Source organism: Drosophila sechellia, chromosome 2L, assembly GCF_004382195.2.
Source record: "Drosophila sechellia strain sech25 chromosome 2L, ASM438219v1, whole genome shotgun sequence".
In the NCBI taxonomy this organism is placed as follows: Eukaryota; Metazoa; Arthropoda; class Insecta; order Diptera; family Drosophilidae; genus Drosophila; species Drosophila sechellia.
In genome coordinates, this window is record NC_045949.1 from 21,786,455 (window position 1) to 21,810,378 (window position 23,924).

General features: G+C 38.4%; 1 protein-coding gene across 6 annotated transcripts; it reads left to right on the plus strand.

Moving 5' to 3' along the window:
* The first annotated feature begins 1,445 nt into the window (after positions 1-1,445).
* On the plus strand, positions 1,446-23,717 carry LOC6619304 (adenylate cyclase type 3). Of its 6 annotated transcripts, none has more exons than XM_032723646.1 (18): positions 1,446-1,546; positions 2,343-2,770; positions 5,030-5,219; positions 5,341-5,650; positions 5,707-5,825; positions 6,229-6,340; positions 10,276-10,403; positions 10,580-10,738; positions 10,855-10,993; positions 12,089-12,351; positions 12,441-12,804; positions 13,550-13,829; positions 13,889-13,961; positions 14,050-14,125; positions 14,180-14,405; positions 20,013-20,095; positions 20,620-21,075; positions 22,393-23,717. In XM_032723646.1, the coding sequence occupies exons 2-18, from the start codon at positions 2,482-2,484 to the stop codon at positions 22,621-22,623; spliced, it is 3,498 nt and encodes a 1,165-aa protein (XP_032579537.1). In that variant the 5' UTR covers positions 1,446-1,546; positions 2,343-2,481; the 3' UTR covers positions 22,624-23,717. The 6 variants fall into 6 exon arrangements, 5 of the variants coding, with proteins under 5 accessions (XP_032579537.1, XP_002043521.1, XP_032579542.1 ...); XM_002043485.2 differs by having other exon boundaries at positions 2,374-2,770; XM_032723651.1 differs by having other exon boundaries at positions 2,374-2,770; positions 5,455-5,650.
* Positions 23,718-23,924: the final 207 nt, after the last annotated feature.

Genomic DNA, 23,924 nt, shown 5'->3' on the forward strand with positions numbered 1-23,924 from the left:
GGCGCAAATTCATAGGATATGGAACAAGAAAAAGTACGCGTACATATATTATTAATTCTGCATTAAATTCTCACCAAGTTATTATGTTCAGTGGACATCAATAAAAGCAACAGGAGTCTACTTTGGAAAATTTACATACTTTTTCTGGCCAAAACCTATTCTCTGAATGTCGGTCGATTAAAATAAAATTAAATGCATGCATTCATAATACTAACCTTAGATCTGCATATCAGAAATCTTAGGAGCAATCTCATGCTGAGAGGGAGTTAAACAAAGCGGCTGCTGAATTGTTCTATTTTTTATACCCGTTACTCGCAGGGTAAAAGGGTATATTAGATTCGTAGAAAAGTATGTAACAGGCAGTAGGAAGCGTTTCCGACTATATAAAGTGTATATATTCTTGATAAGGATCAACAGCCTAGTCGATCTGGCCGTGTCCGGTTGAGATCTGTCTGGTTGAGATTCGGCATATAGATTCTAGAGACAAACAGCGCAAACTTGTTGACCAAAGTTGACACGCCCACTCTAACGCCCACAACCCGCACATAACTGCCACGCCCACACTTTTGGTATATGTGTTGTTTATTTTTCACATTTTTATTAGTCTTGTAAATTTCTATCGATTTGCAAAAAAAACTTTTTGCCACGCCAACTCTAACGCCCTGAAAGCGCCCAAAACTATAAATAAATAATTTAATATGCTATCACTATCACGAAATCAGTTGTTTTCGCTTTGACTAGAACATACATACGAAATGAGAGAAATACATCTATACATCTATAAATAAATATAATATAAATAAATATAATATAATATAAATATAAATAAATATAAGATTTTAAATAAATATAAATATAAGAGGCGGTGCCTCACCCACAGTTTTTGAGATTCTCATAGATATGGTCTATGCAAAAAAACGAAACTAAATATCTTTTTCCGTTCTGGAGTTATTAACTAAAAAAATATATGGGGCTGTGCCACGCCCACAATTTTTGGTATCATATAAGTCACATTATCCTAATATCTTTCTCCGTTCTGAATTTATTAATTTTGGTCAGAAAAAGTGGTTAAATTTCCCATAGTGCAGTCCACCCCTACACACACACAGACGCTGTCAAACAGCAGCTGCACCTATTTTAAGGCCAGCTGTATTCATGGCGTTTTCTTCTTGGGTCGATGGTTGCCTATTGGTGAGAGACCTTACCGAGATCTAATTAACTTTATGCTCTTCCGGTAATATTCTGAATATGCTATTGTGCAAAGCGGGTCTCTTATCAGGATAGTCCAGCTGTACCGTTATCAGTGCATTGCTCCGACCGCATGCGCAGAGACGAGCTTTCAGCCGAAAAAGCTTGCTCTCGTTCGACCTCTGAGCGGTTAAACATGAAATAACGGAGGTCCTTGCTGCTGAGGCTGAAATCGACAATCAGTCAAGTTTATCGGGCGGCTTAGTTTAGTCGAAGGATATTGCTCGGTGTCTTGCGTAAAAATTTACAAGCAGAAAAATTGAACACAACGAAAAAGGAAATAACCAGAAAAGCAAACGTATGTAAAAGAAGCAATAAAGGCGGACGGTTATCAAAAACTTACAAATATCTTGGACTTAAAGAAGGGTCTTATATGCTGGAGGTGAAAGTTACTGGGATTAAAATTTAAAGTAAACGAGGGTTTGTTGCAATAAGCAGAGGGTACACACGTTCGTGAGCTGCTATAAAAAAATACAATCAAATAGCATATAAACAAGCCTAACTCACATAACGAGGAGAAACAAATGTACGCGCATACCTAGGCAAGACACAGATTTTCCACAAGAAGAAGGACAAGAGGTGTGTTACTTATTTTGTCAGTCGAATATTCCTCAATGCGGAAATGAAAAGGTAGTCATATAAAGAGAAATAAAAAGATTCAGCGGTGGGGTAGAGAGGAGAGAGAGAGCGGACGAAATTCTCTTATTTCAGTTACCGTGGTCTACTCGGGTGTCGAATGCTGCAAAAAAGGATCACGTGTTGTAACAAAAAAATTTCAATACGATAACCAACTTATCTATAGTGGTTAGGCAACACTTTATATTTATAATGTTTATGTTTTTTATTTTGTGATTGAATAGTTCCATTGTCCAATTGCAAAAAATGTATTCTTGTACGCCAATCAATGTCCGGTAGACCCAGAGGCAGGTAAACACAAACTTTCTTGCTCTAACGGTTATAAATATGCGAATATTCACCGCTCTCGCTCAAGGGCGCTTCCGCAGTGCATTTAATTTGAGTGGGCGGAGGATGCACCGATAAGTGTCAAGATTGCTTGCTTATACTTTGTCCCTGTATTTGGTTTTGGCTTGCAGTGCTCTTATTCAGACAATTGAACGATTTTAGGTTCTTGTTACATCATAAACAAATAAACCAAGAACATGGCTTCGCATTATTAGTAAACCACAAATACCAAATAAGGTCGAACAACGAATAACATCATAGACAAACGTGATGGAAGAAAATTTGGAGAACGGTCAGATGACGAACGCCTCGACAAGCAAATCGAATTCGCAGCGTCAAACAACATCTCGTCGGCGGCAAAACGACAGCGATGTGGCCGGAGGCGTGGGAATCACCGGTGGCGGAGTCGTCATTTTGCCGCAGCACGTGCTTAACGAACTCTATCACAACTACTCCATCAAACAACGCCGCAGTGGATTGAAGTGGTTTGTCTTTGCGGCCGCGTTGTTTAACATATGGACCATCGGGATTCCCTGGGATCAGTCGGCCCCTACGAGAGGTGAGCTATAAATAGAGATAAATTGTTTAAAGAAATTAGTATCGTACTAAAGACATTGTCGGATAATTGTAGAACAATCCTTATAGCCCTTATCTGAGAATGTACATAAGGCTGCGGTTAAAATAATAGCACTACTGCAGGTGGAAAGTTGATTTCCTAAAAAAAGGTATTGAATGTTTTTTTTTTTTAAGTCCGATTGCATGAATAATAAGTACCATATGTTGTCTCTTTAAGCAAGAAATTTTTAGTCTCTCAATGTAACGGTTCTTTTTTTTTGGGCACTTTCTGCAAAAGGGCGCTAAATGAGGCGGTAACAAAAATAGCACTGAATAAAATTAATAGGAGTGATTGCTTTGGTTTTTTTTTCGACAAATTTTGAAAAAAGGAGTTGCATTAAAGGTTTTAATTGAATTTTTTTCGAAAGAATACCAAAAATTCTCTAGTTATGGGTCGGGGAAAGCATTTTACCGTCGAAATAAGGAATTTGATTAAAAACATGATCTCTGAAGTTAAAACCTACGCTAAAATGGGACGGTTTTTTGGTTTTTCAAACAATATGATACGCAATGCATTTCTGTTTGTCGAAAAGAACGAAACACGTGGAAGAAACCCCTTAATGTCCAACTTGGAGATCAAGCGTTTGGTTCGGCAAAGCAAGATGGAGCCTTTTAAGCCGGGGACGGAACTGAAGAAGGAGCTTCAGATAGCTGCAAGCGTGGAAACAGTTCGCAAACACTTAAGACAAAACAACCATAATGTGTGCAGTCCCAGAAAAGTCCCGCTTTTGACTGTGAAGCATGTGGCAAAGCGAATCGAATATGCCAAGATACGCAAGGACTGGCCTGTGGAGAAGTGGCGCCACATTTTGTGGTCAGATGAGAGCAAAATTGTGTTTTTTGGTGGGAAAGGCTCTCGGTCTTATGTTCCGCGTCCACCACGAACTGAAAATAATCCTCGCTTCACCTTTAAGACGGTAAAGCACGGGGGATCAAACATATTGGTATGGACGTGCTTTTCATACTATGGAGTAGATCCGATTCATATGATTCAAGGCACATTTACACAGATATCCCGGAAAATGTGATGGCGCCATATGCCGAGGATGAAATGCCGTTTTTTTTGGACATTTCAACAGGATAACGACCCAAAACACACGAGCAAGAGAGCTCGAAAGTGGTTTGAGCAGAAATCGATACGAGGAATGAAATGGCCTGCTCAGTCACCCGACTTGAATCCAATCGAAAAACTTTGTGCGGACGTGAAAAAAAGGTTTCTGAAGCCAAACCCAACAATATCGAGGAACTTTGGATTCATGGGGGATCGAGGATCAAGGATTCATGGAGCAAAATTCCTCAAAAACGGTACCAGGACTTGGTGGACTCCATGCCAAGAGGATGCGCAGCTGTCATTGCCTAAAATGGTCACCCAACCAAATATTAAGATTCTTTAAACATAGTTCTTAAGATATAATCCATTTGTTGAACTCCTATTTTATTTTTTTATTTAGTTTTAGCAAAATACGAGAAACAGTGCTATTTTTGTTACCGCCTAAATTTGGAGGTTTTTTTTTGGTTTTACGAATTATTTTTAAAATATCCATTAGATCTGTTACCAATTTTATTATTTCGATTGAAAATCATTGTAGTTTTTAAGATTAGTGAAAAAAATGATGAAAAAATGTCAGAAAATAATGTAAAATTTGCTTTTGGGATCAATTAAATTATTATAGTCATTTTATATATGTCCAAAAAATAAATTTTCTTCAGCTTCATTTATAAGCTTGGATGGACAGAGTACTTATTTATGTATAAAATGAAAAATCGTCAATCTGCCAGCATTGATATACTTTTTTAATTTTAATTTAACTATTGTTTCCGGCCAGAATTTTACTGCATACTTTCTTGTCTTTAGATTAAATTTTGAGTCCGGTCAGATTATTACTTTTACAAGAATGTACACACATATATAAATATAAGGTTGGTATGAAGTCGAACACTGAAATTGTTATTATTTATTCGATGAAAAAAAAAATGAATATACACGATACCATAGAACGTAAACTAAGGTTTTAAGTAAAAGAAGACCCTGCGAAGTTTATTTTTTAAAAGGATTAATCGAGTAAGTCAGTCTCTCCGTCCGTATGAACATAGGGATCTCGGTAACTATAAGAACCAACAAGTTGGAACTAAGCATTAAAGATTTTTTTACAATAATTTAAATATCTTATATCAAATATTTTCATATTATTCCGTATTCTAGTAATCAATTGTTGTATGCTGGTAGCGTACTTGGCATTGACAGCGCTCCTTTACATTGGATGCCGTTCTGGTAAACCGGCACTGAGGCGCTTCCACCAAATACTCCTGATTATTGTGCCACGGGCACTGTGGCTATTAAGCATTCTTCATTTTACCGTCTATGTTATTTTGCAGCCTAGTTTTTCCCCAAGGTAAGCTAAATATAATGATAAATACTGGAGGACTGTACTCCACAAAGTGTATTTTGCAATTATACAAAGGACAAGAAGCAATTCATATGTGCATTCAATTTCTTCATCGATCATCTTTTAGGGACCTACTTGGCTGGGCCATCCTTCTAAATTTCTTGGTCTATGTGACGCTGCCATTACAGCTGATTTTTCTTGGTCTGTCGATTGGATGTATCACATATTTTATTTGTCTTAGTCTGCCTGTTGGTTATTCTCGCTGGGACTCGCTGCTCTCGAACCAGTTAGCGGCCAATGCAGTTTTAATAGCCACGGCAGCGCTGATAGGCCTTTTGTACTACTTTATGGGTGAGGCCAAACAGAAAAGAGCATTTCTCGAGGCCAAAAAGAGCCTTGAAGTTAAAATGGTCATAGAGGAACAGTCGGCCGAACAGGTTTGCATTCTCTTTTACTAACCGTGGATACGAGATATAATGTTTGCAACTATTAGGAGCGTCTGCTTTTGTCTGTGCTGCCTAAGCACGTGGCTATCAAGATGCGGGAAGATTTGGGATCATCCAGTTCCGAAGCCTTTAAAAAAATCTACATGAGTCGGCACGAGAATGTAAGGTAAGCATTAAATCGCTTGACTCTTCAAGCTGTAAACATTAAAAATTCTTGATTATTCGTTTTAATTTTTCTGATATACATACATATGTACAAAAAACAGAATTTTCTTTATTTGATAAAAAACTATAAAAACTAAAAATGAACAGTTACTAATATAAAACAATAAAATATGTCCTTTTCCAAATTTTATTTTAATCAAAAAAATCACAATATTTTTATATTCTCTCAAAGCTTTTTCATCGAAAGTATTTCAGCCTCCTAATATTTACTAATGTACAGTAAGCTCTGGTATATATAACAGCGTATTTATAAGTGCTAGTATTTTATTTGATCTATATTTTTCTTACACTTCATCTGCAAATCAATTTCAATATACTTTTCCTATTTCTTTTGTGCAAACAAGCATTCTATATGCGGATATCGTTGGCTTTACCGCCATTTCCTCCACATATAGTGCGCAAGATTTGGTAAAAATGCTTAATGAGCTCTTTGCGCGTTTCGACAGACTTGCTGAGGTAAATTTGCAAAAAATAAAAAATTTTTGTCTGTTAATGATTTTGATCATTTTAATACCTTTATCCTTTATTTTTTGTATAATGATAGTTATATTTAATTTTTATTTCTAAACCACTGAAAATGTTTTTTATTCCTTTTTAACAATATGCAGTCGCTTACATTTTTTAAAAAGGGAACATACATACAATTTATAAATGATAAAAAAACTTCCATTCAGTTAAAACAAGACAGAATGCTATAGTCGTGTACCTGGACTTCAGATACCCGTTAAAAATTAAAAATTTTTAAATAAGAAATGTTTTTTTTTTTTTTTTTTTTTTTTTCAGTATTTGAACGATGATGTTTTTATTATTTGATCAGCGCACTGTTACCCATGCGGCAACTTAATTTGATCTGCTTAAATTATTTTATTTTACAATATGTCTTGGTTACTTAAGACTAACAGATTTTTAATCCTAAAAATGATAGGGAGAATTATAATAGTTGATATAACATAATAATTACTATTTATTTGATTATTCTAATGAATTTTTAAAACTAAGACTTTCTAGGTCAAAACCAGGTCAGGGAGGTCATGAGGGTGGTGTCGCTTGAGTCTTCTTTTGTCTCTAGTCCGAGGGTCGGCATTGACCACAGCTGCAGTTCCTAGCTTCCTTGCTAGGCTGTTGGGGTGTACAAATAAGAAATGAGGGGCGTGGCCGCAGTGTTTTTGGTGTACCTATAAAAATTGCCAAGACTAACAATAAAAAGAGAAAAATAGAAACATTTTTCAAAAGGGCGGGCGTGGCAGTTTTTGAGCGTAAAAGTGGGAGTGGAAAAGAGTATTTGGCAAATCGGTAGAAATTTTTATATTATTATAATAAAATATGTTATTATATAATAAAATTATGAAAAAATATGTGGGCGTTAGAGTGGACGTCGCAACATGGATCAACAAATTTAAGCTGCGCCTATGTTTATGCAGTCTGCATACTGAATATCAACTTTCAAGCCAAACAATAATTTTTTTATAGTTCCTGAGATCTCGACGGACGGAATGAAAATGAATTTATTTATTTATTTATTATGATAGATAGAATAGTTTACAAAACTAGACTAATTTCAATTGACTATCCGTCAATCTCTAAACCTCCTTGGTTTAATAAAGAGTTGACACACCTAAGAAATGTAAAGTCCAGACTCTATATGAAATTTAAAAATACCGGTTCTCAGTCCATCCTTTGTAAATATTTAAGCGATCGGTTAAACTTTACCGTGCTTAATGCTCAGTGCTACAAAAATTATTTAAACCGTTGTAAGTCCCAGTTTGCACAGGATCCGAAACAGTTTTATAATTTCGTTAGCACTAAGCGAAAAACAAGTTCTTACCCATCCTCCCTATTTTTTAAAAACACTACGGTAACATCGGATCAGGCAATAGCCGATCTATTTGCCAAGTTTTTTCATACAACATATTCAACTTTACCTCATTCCGAACAGCCATACTCTTATGCGGTATCTAAGTCGAATCTAATATTTTGCCCCACTATAAACGAAAGCTCACTGCTAAACGATCTTCAGCGTGTTAAACCGGTCTACTCGCCAGGTCCCGATGGAATCCCTGGCTGTGTGCTCAGATTCTGTGCGGAAGCCTTGTGCAAGCCTCTACTGAAACTGTTTACCTTATCTTTGGAATCTTCACAATTCCCTCATATATGGAAGGAGTCCTTTGTGATTCCTCTTCACAAAAAAGGTACCAAACTGGATGCAAGCAATTACAAAGGAATCCCTAAATTGTCGGCTATCCCAAAACTTTTTGAAAATGTTATCACTCCTCATTTGCAGCACCTTTGTAGATCAATCATATTACCGTGTCAACACGGTTTTATGAAACGCAGATCTACAACCACTAACCTCTTGGAGCTAACTTCTTTCGTAATACAGGGTTTCAAAAATAATCTTCAAACAGATGTCATCTACACTGATTTTAGTAAAGCATTTGACTCTGTTAATCATTACCTTCTAATAAGAAAACTTGTTCTTATAGGTTTCCCTGTTGATCTTCTAAATTGGATTTCAAGCTATCTGAATGGCAGGACGCAAAAAGTCCTCTTTAAAAATTCTCTATCTTGTATTCTCCGTGTCACATCCGGTGTCCGATATAAAACATTCGGGTGTACTTATGTACGCAGACGATGTTAAATTATGCCTTCAGTACAAGGACATTTAGCGCCATTTGGACTTACAATCCGATCTAGACAGCTTTCAAATATGGTGCCGTGATAACATATTAGACTTAAATGGCTCCAAGTGTAAAGTTATGACCTTTTGTCGTGCCAACCCAATACGCACGACTTACACTCTAAGTGGGTGCTCTCTGGACAGAATAACACGAGTTGATGATCTTGGTGTTCTTCTGGACCCAAAACTAAAATTTTCTGACCATATTTCGACTATTGTCAATAAGGCCAGGGGTGTGCTTGGTTTTATAAAAAGGTGGTCTAAGGAATTTGATGATCCTTACTTGACTAAAAGCTTATTTATTTCGTTAGTCCGTCCGATTCTCGAGTACGGATCACCTGTTTGTAGTCCACAATACGCAGTCCACTCGGACCGCATTGAATCGGTCCAAAAAAAGTTCTTACTTTTTGCCTTGCGGCGCCTAAATTGGGATGCAAACCATATATTACCTCCTTATTCCAGTAGACTACTTTTAATTAATTTACCATCCCTAGCTAACCGTAGAACTATGCTTGGAACAGTCTTTATTTGTAAGCTTATTCGTGGGGATGTTGAGAGTCCCGACTTGATTAGTAGGCTTAACTTCTCGGTTCCAAGTAGAGTCACTAGAAACTATATACCCCTTATCTTAAATCATTGTAGATCTAATTATGAGTTGCATAACCCTTACAGAGTTGTATGTTCTGACTATAATAGACTTTATCCTATTATCTGTAATCTTGACTCTCTGCCGCTATTAAAGCAATCGATTTTATCTTTTCTATTACATAATTAGATCCTACTAACACTAATATTTAACATAGTTATTTCACATTATATTCATTTCCTCGTTCCTGTTCTTTTTTTTATATCGCGTCTATATCTTCTCGCGAATCGAGCCGTACGATACACGGCAGCGCCCCTCGGTCGGTTGGTGTGTAGCATTGGCTACGGGGCCTACAGCTATATTGATTTAAAATGCTATTATATCTTAATCTAGTTAATATATAATTTGCTAATTAATTGCTGGCTTGTTCATTTGCCTGTTTTGTTTTTAGATTTTGTGGTATAATTTGTTTTTTTTTTTGAGGAAAATAATAAAAATTAATTAATTAAATAAAAATAATTTGTATTATTCATTTTATTTAATTTAATATTTTTCCACCGAGACACGAAACTCCCAAGTGTTTAATGGGAAACCCATGAGTGTTTTGCCGCTCATCCCTTTTAAGGCACTTGCCTTTTTCTGATTGCTTGCCTTCCCTATCCTCCGTTATGAGTGGTAAGTGTGATCGGCACCCAAAACGCAGAGTGCGCGTACTCCCGGGTGCTTGCCTGCACATGCAGATTTTGACTGGGTGTTTGTAAGTACCCGCGTGAGTGGTGAGTGGCACCACCAGCACTCAAAATTGTTGAGTGTGAGTCAAGTGGAAAAAAATGGCACCCTTGCAGTTCTCTGGTGTGCACTTTCTGAAATAGTTGCTTTGTCGCTTGCATATTTTCATCTCGTTGGCAAAAAGTGCGAGTAGCGGGAATATGATAATCAAGGTATTCGACTATAGCCTTCTTTTTATATTGTACTTGTTGTCCTTATGTCTGAAACTGTTTAAATTTTATTTAAGAATTTTAATTTCACTAAATTACAACTGTATATTATATGAAAATTAGCCATATTGATTTATTGCTTGTTAAATTGTGATCGAACCTAAACTAAACCACAATTGCCTTACTCTAGAAATATCAACAATTGCGCATTAAGATTCTTGGCGATTGCTATTATTGCATTAGCGGTGCCCCTGATGAGCGTCCAGATCACGCCGTCATGTGCGTGCACATGGGACTCTCCATGGTGAAGGCCATTAAGTAAGTAGAGGTTGTAGATTTTCCCTGGGGAAAGTGGGGACAGCTTGACAGGCGAAAGGTGACGACGAATCCACGCTTGTTCAATTATTAATAATTGCAGTTAACCACGCTCGCTCCTTTTGCTAGTTGGGGCTTCTAAGAATCAACCACTTATTACGCTCTCCGTGTGCTTGCAGGTATGTGCAGCAGAAGGCCAACTCACCTGTTGACATGCGAGTAGGCATTCACACTGGAGCCGTGCTCGCCGGCATTCTTGGCCAGCGACAGTGGCAGTTTGATGTTTACTCTAAGGACGTAGAGCTGGCTAATAAAATGGAATCGAGCGGGAAGGCTGGGTAAGTCAGGCATACTTTCATAATGCATATTTGATAAAAGCCATCGTTGTGGCTCATTTGTTCACACCTGCATATTAACGTATGCTTACAAACTTAAATCGCATTTACCTTCTTAGACGCGTTCACATTTCGGACAAAACGCTTGCCTTTCTGAACGGCGAATTCGAAGTAGAGGCTGCCTTTGGGGAGAAACGAGAAGAGTTGTTGCGTATTGCTGGGCTAAAGACGTATTTTATCACAAAAGTAGTTAAAGCGGTGAGTTTGAGAAAAAAGATATATCCTTCAATGAAGCATAGGATTTTAAGACAAAACTTTACAAAAGTGTAGGCTCGCTTATGCATGATATACCAAAGATTTTCCCAAAGTCTTTAATCTATTTTATTTGGAAAAAATATTTAGAATATCCAAAAAGCATTACGAACATATAGCACAAATAGCAGCTTCCCGCTAAGCTAGCTTTTCAATTCAATGTGTAACTTGCGTCGATATATTTTCAACATTTAAATGGTTTCATTACCCGAAATGTCGTTAGATACTCTGATACAAACCATAACCACAAATAAGTTCAACGACATATAGCACAACCACAATGTTCGGAATGATGAGATTTAATAAATGTAGGTATTTTTAGTTGTTTTTGTGCTAAATTAGCGTTTTTTTTTAAAAGTGATGGTTAAAGTTACAAATTTTTATATTTATTAAAAAGAAAAAATGTTAAAGGGATTTATTAACGGACTTTAATAACGTTTCGTTACAGACAAACAAGCGAACCAAAAAAATGAAAATTTTAAAAGAAAATGTATCACATTTTTTATTTTAATATCTTTTAAACGCATATCGAGCTTTAACAAATTAGGTGTGATTGCTAATTTTGGATACTCATTTTTCAATAACCGTTCAATCCTTTTACGCTACCTTGTGGTAAACCATGCAAGGGCAAGGATTCAGTGAAAAAAAACCCTAAATTTGAACAAATTTCCATTTGATTTATTTTTGACATAACATGCAATTCTTAACGGAGATATTTGTATCTTAGCATCTATTTAGCCATATTCGCCTATTCGTCCGTTTGTCTATCCGTATGAACGTTGAAAACTTCGAAATTGCTAGGATATTAAGATTGCCCGTGTAGATTCTTGTGACTCAGCTCGAAATGCTGATAGTCGAGGAACACGATTATAGATAGCATTCTCTCTTTGCTGACCGATTATCCATTTGCCTACTATTAACATTCAGAAAAGGCAAAATAATTTGAATTATCTGTGAAATTTGTATGTAATTAATTTATATATAACACAGTTTTATAAATCAATGATAGCCTATTAAAATTCATAATAATAATAATTCCAGTTTGCATCGCCATGTGCCAAAAAAATAAATGAAACCCAGTCTGAAATTGCACACCCCAATCCTAATGGATCGACGACCGATATTGTATCAGATGAAGATGACAACGATGCCACATTGGACGACGAAGGGCTCCTTGCGCAGAATTCTGTATCTAATGGACACCAAAAAGTGATTGCAGTGACTGCAGACGAAGAGGAGCAGGTGAAATTGGAGAACTTTAAACAACGACTGAAAGATGAGCTGGTAACTCGCGATGGACATGAGTAAGCAAATATTTGCTATATATATTATAGTATATGAGACTACAGCATAGCATACTTTAGCACATCATGAAATTTAACTTTTTTTCTAGAAACCTAACTAAGGACACTAACATATTCTTGCGCTTCAAAAACCCGCAGCTGGAGCAACTGTATGCCGTATATAGAGAGCCGTACAGTTCACTTCCACTTCTTGCCGCCCTTCTAGTGCAGTGCATTGATGTGCTGTACTCATACATAGTTCTCCCGAGATCTACCCTCCACTTCATTAATATAGCTGCTCCGTTGGTACCAATCGCAATGCTGGTAGTGATCAGCCTTGCCGAAAGCTTTAGTGGCATGCTGCCAAAGTTTTTCGTAGATGTCAGCAAGCGGTTCAATGACATAACTTTTGTTCGCGAGCTGGCCGCTATAATTATTGCACTCACCATTGGCTTCAGTAACGTTATCGACATGGTTAGTTTGTGCTTTTATCAAAAAGGGCTATGCACTCAAATATTGCAATGCAAATACTTTAAATGTGTCAATATAATTTTCCAATGCGTGCAACGCAATAAACACGATGTTTCAACCCCACAATGTATATATGTATGTACATATATAAATACATATACATATATTCTTGATCAATATCGTCAGCGGAGTTGTGTGTTTTAGTTTTCTTATTTTTATCAACGTCTTTTATATTTCGGGATGCAGCACATTCTATTTAATTTTATTCTAATCGGATCGTTTGGGAACTATTGGAAAAATACATTATACACTCAAAACTTTATAAAGTATCCGGTATGTTTTTGTTTGGTACTGGAAAAATAAATATAAATTCACAGACACCACATTTTTTTAATGAAATAATAATTATAATATAAGCTTGTGAGGATTCTACATTAGAAACAACGTACTTGTGTACTTTCTGAAATAATGTCGTTGAAATTTGGGTAAGTTTAAGTTTCTAAAATAAAGTCATTGTACTTGACTATCGGACGGGTGGGGCTAATAATTTTCTTGATCAAAAATATTACACCTTGCATAGCTCGTATCTTTATTCGATTTACACAAAAATATTTTTAAAGAAAATCACTTTGAAAAAACTAAAAGTCAATTGAAAATGATTTGCCTTAATTTTTTTTGCAAATTTTTAATTTCAAAGAGTTTTTGCCAGGACGTGCTGTCCATAAATTGATTTCCATTTTCTTTATAGTTCTTTTTCGTCACCTTCGTGCGTACCGAGCATATTGTGAGTGAAAGCGAGTTCAATGTAACGGCTAGCCTAGATAGCGATATAAACTTGGAGGGGATGGTCACCGCAGAGCACCTACTTCCCGCATCGTTTGTGGAACAAATGCGCGAAGCTGTGCCCCCGGAACGAGTTTTGTATCCGTCCTACTTAAGTAACTTTGGAGTACTTATATTAATTGCGATTGCCGTGATTGCCCAACTTACTCATCTCACAAAGATTTTGCTACTATTGTCCATTGCAGGTAATTGTAATTAAAGCGCACCAATTTTACATCGTAATAAATTACTCTTTTCTTAAAAGCTTTGCATTGCTATTTCAATATATTCATAATGCAGGATCTGTATGCTCTAGAGGATGATTTGGAACATCAACCGTAAGTTAAGTAAAGATACTTTCTAAAAAAGATGATTAAAAATGACTTCTTTTTCTTGATTTCTTTTAAATTTATTAAACATAATTAGTATTATATCTACGCGATATACCGCTTCAGGACTTCTGCTAGTGGCTGCTCTGGCGTTAAGCACTTTGGCAAGACACGTAAGTGTAATATAAAGAAAGGGGCCTGATATATGAAATTATTGCAACTTCTAGATGGACCATGAGGATAGGGTAATATTCAAGTGGAAAACCGAGGTGGCCGAGCAAAAGGAGACCGCAAACGATATGAGGCAGCGCAATGAGGCTTTGGTTTACAATGTCTTACCTGTTCATGTGGCAGAGCACTTCATGAAGAACACTAAACGCTCTCATGATGATCTTTATTCCCAGAGCTATGCTGAAGTGGGCGTATTATTCGCCAGCATGCCGAACTTTTCTGGTAAGATTAAACTAATAGTCCACATACATATAAACAATTAGACTTCAGCGATTATCTATCAACTTCGAGAGTTAGAAACACACAATGCCAAAACTCTTGCACCGCATTTGAACTGAGACATATTTTGGTGCGCGAGTCTCACTGCCACACTGTACCGTACGGTTCGATTCGCGAGAAGATAGACGCGAAATAGAAAAGAGCACAGAAACGAGGAAATAAATATAATATAAAATAATTATAATAAATATAAATATTAGTAAGATCTAATTATGTATTAAGAGTTAGAATTAATAGCTTAATAAAGTCAAGGTTAAAGATTACACTCTATTCTAGTCAGAACATAAAACTCTTAAGGGTCATGCAACTCATAGTTAGATCTACAATGATTTAAGATTAGAATCTAAAGAATCTACTTGGAACAGAGAAGTTTAGTATAGCAGGCCAAGCAGTAGGTCAGAGTTTATAGTTTTTTGTTCGTGAATTTTTAAACTAAAATCAAATCCAAAATAGTGGCACAAATTGTTAATAGTGACCCTTAAGTCGCTATCTGTGATATTGTAGTGGAACTCAACGTGAATTAGTTTGCACGAAGTGGGGCTCCGCTGCCCAGCGGCCACGCGGTCGCTTGTGTCTTAGACACTCTGCTGCTTGAACTGTAAGCTTTTAGCTGGCAGATTTTGATTATGGATAACGATCCACAGCAAAAATCTATCGATTATGAGTCGATGAAGCTAATTGCTGGCGCTGGCCCTAAAGAGATTCGGAAGGTATTGACAAAGAGCTGGCTGAGTGAAGATCCAGCCTTCGCTACTACCAGTATTTCTAATACCTACTGCAGCTCGACCTTCACACTGACCACCACCAGCTCGACTATCTCGTCTGCGTACATATTCACCTCCTCCTTGAGCGGCAACGTATGCTCTACTACTGCCAGTACAACTCACAACAGTGCATCTGTCAGCTCAATTGCGAAGCCACAATCTGCCTCCGGCTGGCAGGATGTCTCCTTTAAATCTAGGAATAGAGGAAATATAAAGAGAGCAGGTGCGGTCCTCTCCCCTAAAATGGTAAAAAAGGTGGCGTCTGACAAGCCGGCTAAAATCACTGCCAATCGCTTCCAAGCCCTTAGCGACAAGGAAGATATGGTCCTGGGCGTGGAATCTTCGAGTGACAACGACGAGCCATGCTCCTCGAATACCGCCCTCAACCGTGCCGCAAGGAAAGCAGGACAAAAACAACAGCTGAAAGGTGCTCACCAAACTGTACCAGCCCCGAAATCAAGCCGTCACTCTAAGGTACCTAGAATGATGTTTCCCAATGTGGTGAACTTCACATCATTTCGCGACGAGCTGGACGCTCTTGTGGGAGACTCCTATACAATAAAGGCCCTGAATTCGGGAGATTGCGCTGTTCAGTGCAACTCCCCAGAAAGCTACAGGCTGGTGGCCCGTCACTTTCTCGACAAAGGATCCCTTTTCCATCACCATCAGCTACCGGAGGACCGACCCTACAAGATTGTCATGCGCAATATTCACCACGGAGTCCCATCGGTGGATATCATCGCAGCCCTCCAAAACGAAGGACATAACGTTGTACGGATTTATACTCCGCGCAACAAGGCTACCTCTCTTCCTCTTAATATGAGGTTCATTGACCTCAAAAAAGCTGAGAACAACAATCAAGTAAAGGGCATACCGGTTGTCTGTAGGCACAGGGTAACTTGGGAGAAACCCCGTAAACAATCGGAACCGATTCAATGCCACAGGTGCCAAGGCTATGGTCATACCAAGGCATATTGTTCTCGGCACTATATATGCAGAGAATGCGGAGAAAATCACCCCACTGCAGAGTGCAAGCTGGAACAGGACGAGGCCAGATTCTGTTTTCACTGTGGCGGCCCCCATGCAGCAAACTTTAAAGGTTGCAAAAAATACCTGCTAGAGGCTTCTAACCGCAAACATCAACGGAAAGTCAATGAACCCTCTGTTTCTGGTCCTGCAAGAGGAGTACACCAACCCAGTCCACCAGTCCTTATGTCTGGTAAGCCTTCCTTTGCTAGTATAGTCAGAGGAAGTCAGCCCGTCGCCAAGCCTGCCGTTACTGTCCCCCCTGCAAGCGCCAACCTTGAGTCTAAGCTGGAACAACTGTTTTCTAGGCTTGACAGGATGTTGTCACTAGTTGAAACACTAATGCAACTGCTCATGCAAAATCGCACCTTCCCTTCTGCTGCTCAAAATGGGTCCTCTTAAGATAGCAGCTTGGAATGCCAATGGGGCCTCCTCGAAGACCAATGAGATCCTCGCCTTCATCGAGCTTCACGAAATCGACATCCTCCTGCTGTCGGAAACCCACTTCGTTTCCCGGTCCACTTTTAGAATTCCTGGCTTTACCCTCCACACTGCCAACCACCCGGATGACAGCCGTCGCGGAGGTGCGGCGATCCTTATTAGATCACTCATCTCCCATCAACTCTTCTCCACCCTGTCGGAAAATCACATCCAGGCAGCAGTTATCCAGCTGACGGCAAGCAGGGGTACTTTTAACATTGCCTCAGTATACTGCCCTCCTAACCTCAGGTGGACGGAGGCTGACGTTGAGCTTATCATCTCTCAATTTGGCACAAAGTTCCTAGCGGCAGGTGATTGGAACGCAAAGCACAGATGGTGGGGAAACTACAGGATGTGCACTAGAGGCAGGGTGCTGCTCTCCGCTCTGGCGGGCAAAGGTATTGACATTGTTGCAACTGGAGAAGCTACTTGCTATCCCTTTCGAACAAGTGTCACTCCAAGTGCAATTGATTTCGGGATCTCCAAAGGATTCAGACAGCAAGAAATCAACGTGCAAACCCTGACAGAACTGTCGTCTGACCATCTCCCCCTGCTGTTTGTGCTGGATGAAGACGCTCAGCTTTTCAAAGGTGTCACTAAAATGCTGTCACCTACTGCAAATACTGTGGCCTTCAAGGAGCACATCGAGGCCACAGTTGATCTCAACATCCCCATTGACACATGCAGTAGTCTGGAAGCTTATGTAGATTACCTCGTAGCTACAATCGCGGAAGCAGCACGGAGGGCCACACCTCCCCCACATCAAGCTCGTCACACGACCGCAAGGAGGGCTCCCATCTTGAGCTTGGAGGCTAGGGAGCTGCTCTCCCACAAAAGGAGCCTCAGGAGACGGTATATCGCCACAGGAGATCCGAACATCAAGCAGCTATACTCTAGTACCACAAACAGACTGCATCGTTTGCTAGCCAGGACCCGACGAGATAATCTGGATACCCTGCTTGAGGGTATTGGCCCAGATAACAACAGCAACTTCTCGTTATGGAGGCTCACAAGAAATATCAAGAGGCAGCCGATGTTTCAATCTCCCATCCTGGCATACCACTCCGCAGGAAGTCATGATGCAGCTGAAGGCGCTACACATCAAGAAAACCCCTGGTTACGATAGCATCGACAACCGTGCTGCGAAGTCTCTGCCACGCAAAGGAGTCCTAGCCTTAGTAAAAATTTTTAATGCCATGCTAAGGCTAGGGCACTTTCCAAGGCAATGGAAGCGAGCACGTATCATTATGATACCTAAAGCCGGAAAGCCGCCAACGCAGATCGATGCATATCGCCCAATCAGCCTGCTATCAACATTCTCTAAGATTTTTGAGAGAATACTCTTAGCCCGCCTGATGGAACTGCCGCAAGTAGTGAACCATATACCTCCACACCAATTTGGTTTCAGGAAGTCCCACGGCTGCCCTGAACAAATACATCGACTGGTAAACCAGGTGACGCATGGCTTCGAGCACAAACTCTACACGGTCGGCGTCTTTCTAGACGTGAAGCAAGCGTTTGACAAGGTGTGGCATGAGGGCCTTCTATACAAGATGAAAACTCTCCTTCCTGCTCCCTACTATGCCATCCTGAGATCGTTCGTCTCTAATCGGACGTTCGACGTTGCAGTGCGTGATGCTCGATCCAGCCTGGAAGAGATTCATGCAGGAGTTCCACAGGGAAGTGTTCTTGGGCCCTTCCTATACACCCTGTACACTGCTGACATGCCATCTCCCGCAAACAACGCCGAAGTCCCCCCGGCTCAGCTGCTCCTGGCCACTTACGCCGATGACACTGCCATGCTGGCGTCTCATCCTTCACTGCAAACTGCCTCCAACGCGGTCCAGGATTGGCTGCACGCAATCGAAAAATGGACTGCCAAATGGAATGTGGCCATTAACTCCTCAAAGTCAGCCTGTGTAACTTTTTCCCTGCGACCCGGAACCTGCACAGATCTGACCTTCAATGGAAGCCCTATCACCAATGCTAGATCGCACTGCTACCTAGGAGTTCATCTAGATCGGAGACTGACCTGGGGGGCCCACATCACGTCGGTCAAATCAAAGTCACTGGCGAAGCTAAAAAAGCTCGACTGGCTCTTCCACTCCAGCAAACTTCAAATGAGCTCTAAGGCTCTTTTAATCAAAGCCATTCTCGCTCCAACGTGGAGTTATGCCATCCAGGTGTGGGGAACTGCCGCCAAATCCCAGCTTAATAGGCTCCGTGTGGTCCAGTCAAGAGCTGCACGTCACGCATCTGGGCTCCCCTGGTACGTGACGAACATAGTCATCGAAAGAGATCTGAAAGTTACCCTTCTTGGGGATCAGATTAATTTCCACAGCAGCCGTTATGCCGACAGGCTTATGGCCCACCCGAACCGACTAGCAACTATCCTAGCTGATCCCATCTCTCTCCGAAGACTGAAGAGGGTACACCCCAGCGATCTCCTTACCCGGAGGATAACATAACATATTACATTTTCTTTTGTACTTTATAATTAAGATACCACTTGGTCTCATTTATCTTTATCACACATTAGGTTAAGTTCAGAGGAATTACTGAACGATTCCTTTTGAAACCTTAATAAATAGAATTAGTTACTCCAAAAAAAAAGAAGTTTAGTGTAACTTTACACTTAAAAGCTACACCATATTTGAAAGCTATCTAGATCGGATTGTAAATCCAAATGGCAAGAAATATTCTTATGCTGTGGGGGCATAATTTAACATAGTCTGCGTAAATAAATACACGAAGTTTAGTTTTATTAATTATTAATTATTTATTAAAAGGACCAAGGTGGCTTCTTATGGGACATCGAGTGTGTCTTGGAGAACATAAGGAAGATAACTTTTAAAGAGAAATTGTTCGCATCTTCCTCGCGTCAAATTGACAAAAGTTAACATCTTAACTTTGTGACTATAAAATGCAATCAAAGACGTTAGAATTTATTCTTACTTGTTAGAACTTATTGTAATGTAATGTCTTTGATATACTAAAGTAAAGATCTTTGGACAAGAATAATTAATTTTGCCATTGGACAGGAATCCTTTTCTGTAAAACAATAAATCTAAAGCTATAGACGGGATAACACAAGATATATATTCAAATGTATATTTTACCAATCCCAGGTTCTTTTTGTTTTTTGTTTTAAATTATATGACTGCAAAACCTCACGGCATACATATTTATAAACGCATTCTCTGAATCTGGCAACACAAGCTGTGTGCACAACCGGCAGTTAATGACGAGGAAAATCACTATCGGCGCTCTTCTTTTTCAGATTTCTATTCCGAAGAAACAGTAAACAACCAGGGCTTGGAATGTTTACGTTTTCTCAATGAGGTCATCTCAGATTTTGATGCAGTAAGTAAATGCTTTCGTATTATTTCTTATACCCCTGCAGAGAAATATTAGTCAGAAGTCGATATAGCTATGTTCGTCTGTCCGTCTATCTATTTCTACGCAAACCAACCTCTTAATTGTAAAGCTTTGGAATGAGACTTTTTCAAAGGGAAGTACATATGTATGTATATGTAAGTCGGAACGGGTGGGATCGGATAACTTTCTTTGTTTTTTTATTATTTCGGCTTTAATTTGAAAAGCATCGAACGATTATATCATATACATAGCTGCCGAAGGAACAGTCGGAAAACTAATTTAAAATAATAATAGAAAATGAATTAGAGTTTCGTGGTTTTAACTCGGTATATGACACTGTTTTGATCTTATATTTTTTCGGTCTCAATTTGATGGGCGAATATATCATATAGTTGCAATAGGAGCGGTCGAAAAATATTTGCTGCAAGGGTATATGAGCATGCCGAAGCAAGCATCTCCTTTCTTGTTAAATATGAGATCAAGAAATTAAGAGAATTCTTATTTATTAGTTGTTGGAGCTGCCCCAATTCCAAGACATCATCAAAATAAAAACTATTGGTTCGACATATATGGCTGCCAGTGGGATAAATCTGCATAGGACTCTTCGAAATGACGCCCCAATTACAGAACGGTGGTCTCACCTAGCGATTTTGGTGGAGTTCGCAATGGAACTGAAGCACGCATTGCAAAGCATCAACGAGCAGTCCTTTAACCACTTCGTCCTTAAGATGGGGATCAATCATGGACCGATCACGGCTGGCGTTATTGGCGCACGCAAACCGCATTATGACATCTGGGGTAATACGGTGAATGTGGCATCTCGAATGGAGAGCACAGGAAAGGCGGGTGCTATTCAGGTCACAGAAGAGACGTGCAATATTTTACAGCCCTTTGGTTACAAATTCCTTCAGCGTGGTCTGGTAGCGGTCAAGGGAAAAGGACAGTTGATGACATTTTATCTGCAGGTAAGGGTTATGTATTTTCTTAAAGCCAGATTCCTTAAGCTTAAAGAAGCTAGGTTTGAAAATATCGAATTTTATACCCGTTACTCGTAAAAGGGTATACTAGATTCGTTGAAAAGTATGTAGCAGCCAGAGGGAAGCGTTTCCGACCATATAAAGTATATATATGTATATATTTCCGAAAGTATATTCTTGATCGGGATCAATTAAGCTTACATTTTCCAGAGACATAGTTGCAGCGAATTTTTGTTGATTCATATTGCCATGCCCGAAACTGCCACGCCCATACTTCTGAAAAATTCTTTAATATATTTTTATTAGTTTGGTAAATTTCTATCCATTTGCCAAAAACCTTTTTTCCACGCCCACTCGTGCACAAACCGCACAAAACTCAGACTTTGGCAAAATATCCGACATGTTGCCACGCCGACACTTTTGAACAATTTTTAAATTTGTTCTCATTTACAAATAGATAGATAGTCGTGGAAGTCGACTATAGCATTCTCTGTTGTTGAAATTTGAAAGCTGGAGTCGTTTGGCCACCAATTAGTTTTGCTTTGACCACGTTTAGTTTTGACATTTCACTTAACTTCAGAATATTTTAAAGGTAATTTTTAAAATTTAAAAAAAATATGACACATTAAAGATAATTTCTGTCTTATCAGACTATAAATCGGTTGCCTATCTTTTAATAGTACATATTAGAAAATAAAACGTTTGGGCAACCAATTGTTGTGCTACTTGTTTTAATTGCGTGTATAATTGTTTCAAAATTCGTTCTTATAATTTGCCCTTAAAACTAAAAATGTTTAATAGAAAAAGGGTAGGCATTTTTACATAACTGCTATTCCACTATCGTGGTTAATATAACATTTTGATATGTTAGTAAATGACTAACAAATTATAAATAAAATACATAAAACTCTAATTAATTGATAAGAAGTAGTCATAAACTCAAAAAGTTTTTTAAAAATTCGAACTTTCCACGTATTTTTTATCACTGTGGACAACAGTCCACGTATGCGAATGAGACACGCATACCCAAACAAATGAAGACATTCTGCGGTTGTCCAACGGTAGCGCTATTTCTAAAGAGATTGAACTTAAAAACCAGGCTCGTTTGTTTCTATACAATCTGCATGCTTAATCTTACCTATTTTTGATTCCGCCTTCCCTTTTTTGAAATTTCTTTCTTGCACCTCCATAAGCTAAGAACAGGGTTATCTGATAGTCGAGAAATTCGACTTAAGCTTTATCCCTTTTTTAAATTGCGCGTAATATAAGATAATCGTAATACAAAATATTCTATTGTTCTTCAAGGGTAAGGCCCAGTCGAGTGCTGAACCGGTATCATCCGGCGCAGTCGAGCTCAATGGCCAGGATTCATCTGCTCTAGAATCCACAAGCGAACTGGAGACCTCAGACATTAAGATGCCCTTGCTGAAGATGAATGCCCCAGAGCAATCGTTGGAAATCGACCAAGATCAGAGTTTAAAAAATTACAGTGCTGGCCAAGAGAGGGTGGGAGAATTTCAGTCGTTGCTAGAATAGTAAGCTTGTCATACTTATGATTTTAATTCTTTGTGAACGTGCAGACAGAGTGGATGTGTATACGTGTGTGTGGCCGTGTTAAAAAACAAGAGTTTACTATTTTGAAGAAATTATTTTTGCAATAAGTTAGCTTTTGCCTCAGTGTTCGTGTGATATTCCATGCCAGATGATTAATGAAATAAATAAGCAAAATTCGAAATTAGTTATTATAACAGGTTTTTCTTTCTAAAAGTTTGTAAACTGTGTACCTAAAACAAGAAATATATCTATCTTCTAAGTATATTTTTGTATGCCTAAGTATTTTCAGTTATTCCAAACCATACTTCGTTTAAAAAAAAGTGAAATTTTCTAAGCTCTGTAATATTTATGTGATCCACTTCGCTTTGCAGCTAATTGATGTGTAGATTTGCATCTCAATGTGTAAAATATATATATCCGCATTATAGTTAAAACCAAAATTACGATATAAGTAACATTGTAGCTATAGAAATATAGAATATATTAGGTGAGAGTCCAAATCCCACCATATACAACTAAAACCCACGTGTCAGTCCAAATTGAGAACAAAACGTACTATAATTAATTAGTTAAAAAGTATTAAATATAAAAATGGAAATGAAATCAAAGAACAAAAATATAATGCTTAGAATGCGTTCTTGGGCGTCGTCAACCAACATTATTCCTTCATATATATATAAATATTTAAATTAAAACAAACTTATTAGCATTGCATGCTTGTTAAATGCAACGAATTAGCAAAGCAACAATAAACGAACTTAATTATCAAAAGTTGCAAAATAATCAAGGAACTTGACCTAAAATCTTTTGAATGCGTTTGTCCATCTGGTTTTTGTACTGCATTATCTAAATTTTTCTTTGATGGCTTAAAGCATGACAATCAAGATGAATAAAAACTATACAAATGATTGCTTTAGCTCGAAATTCAAATGTTTAAAAGCACTGTGAACTATTTTTACAACATACTTTTTATTAAATAATTTTAGAAGATTGTGACGTTTATGTTGGTTTTTTCATGAAACCTTAATGTGAAATAAGGGTTTACTTCATTAAAGATAAATTAACTAAAACATAAATTAATTAAAACCTACCAAATATAGCAAATTATAGAGAAATAAATAAAATTATTTTAGCCAAAGACTTATAGGTTTTTTAACCCCTTGTTCACATTTAATACACATTTCCGGTGTATAAAAAGTTAGGTAATTGGTATATTGTTCCTCGAACATTATTCTAATGTCGTGGGACCAACGACCAACGTGGATCATACCTGCCGAGGTGCG

Coding starts and splice junctions, on each gene's coding strand:
- LOC6619304 (XM_032723646.1), top strand. CDS start 2,482: ATGGAAGAAAATTTGGAGAACGGTCAGATGACGAACGCCTCGACAAGC. Junction 5,220..5,340: donor CAGCCTAGTTTTTCCCCAAG/GTAAGCTAAATA, acceptor ATCATCTTTTAG/GGACCTACTTGGCTGGGCCA. Junction 6,341..10,275: donor GTTTCGACAGACTTGCTGAG/GTAAATTTGCAA, acceptor GCCTTACTCTAG/AAATATCAACAATTGCGCAT.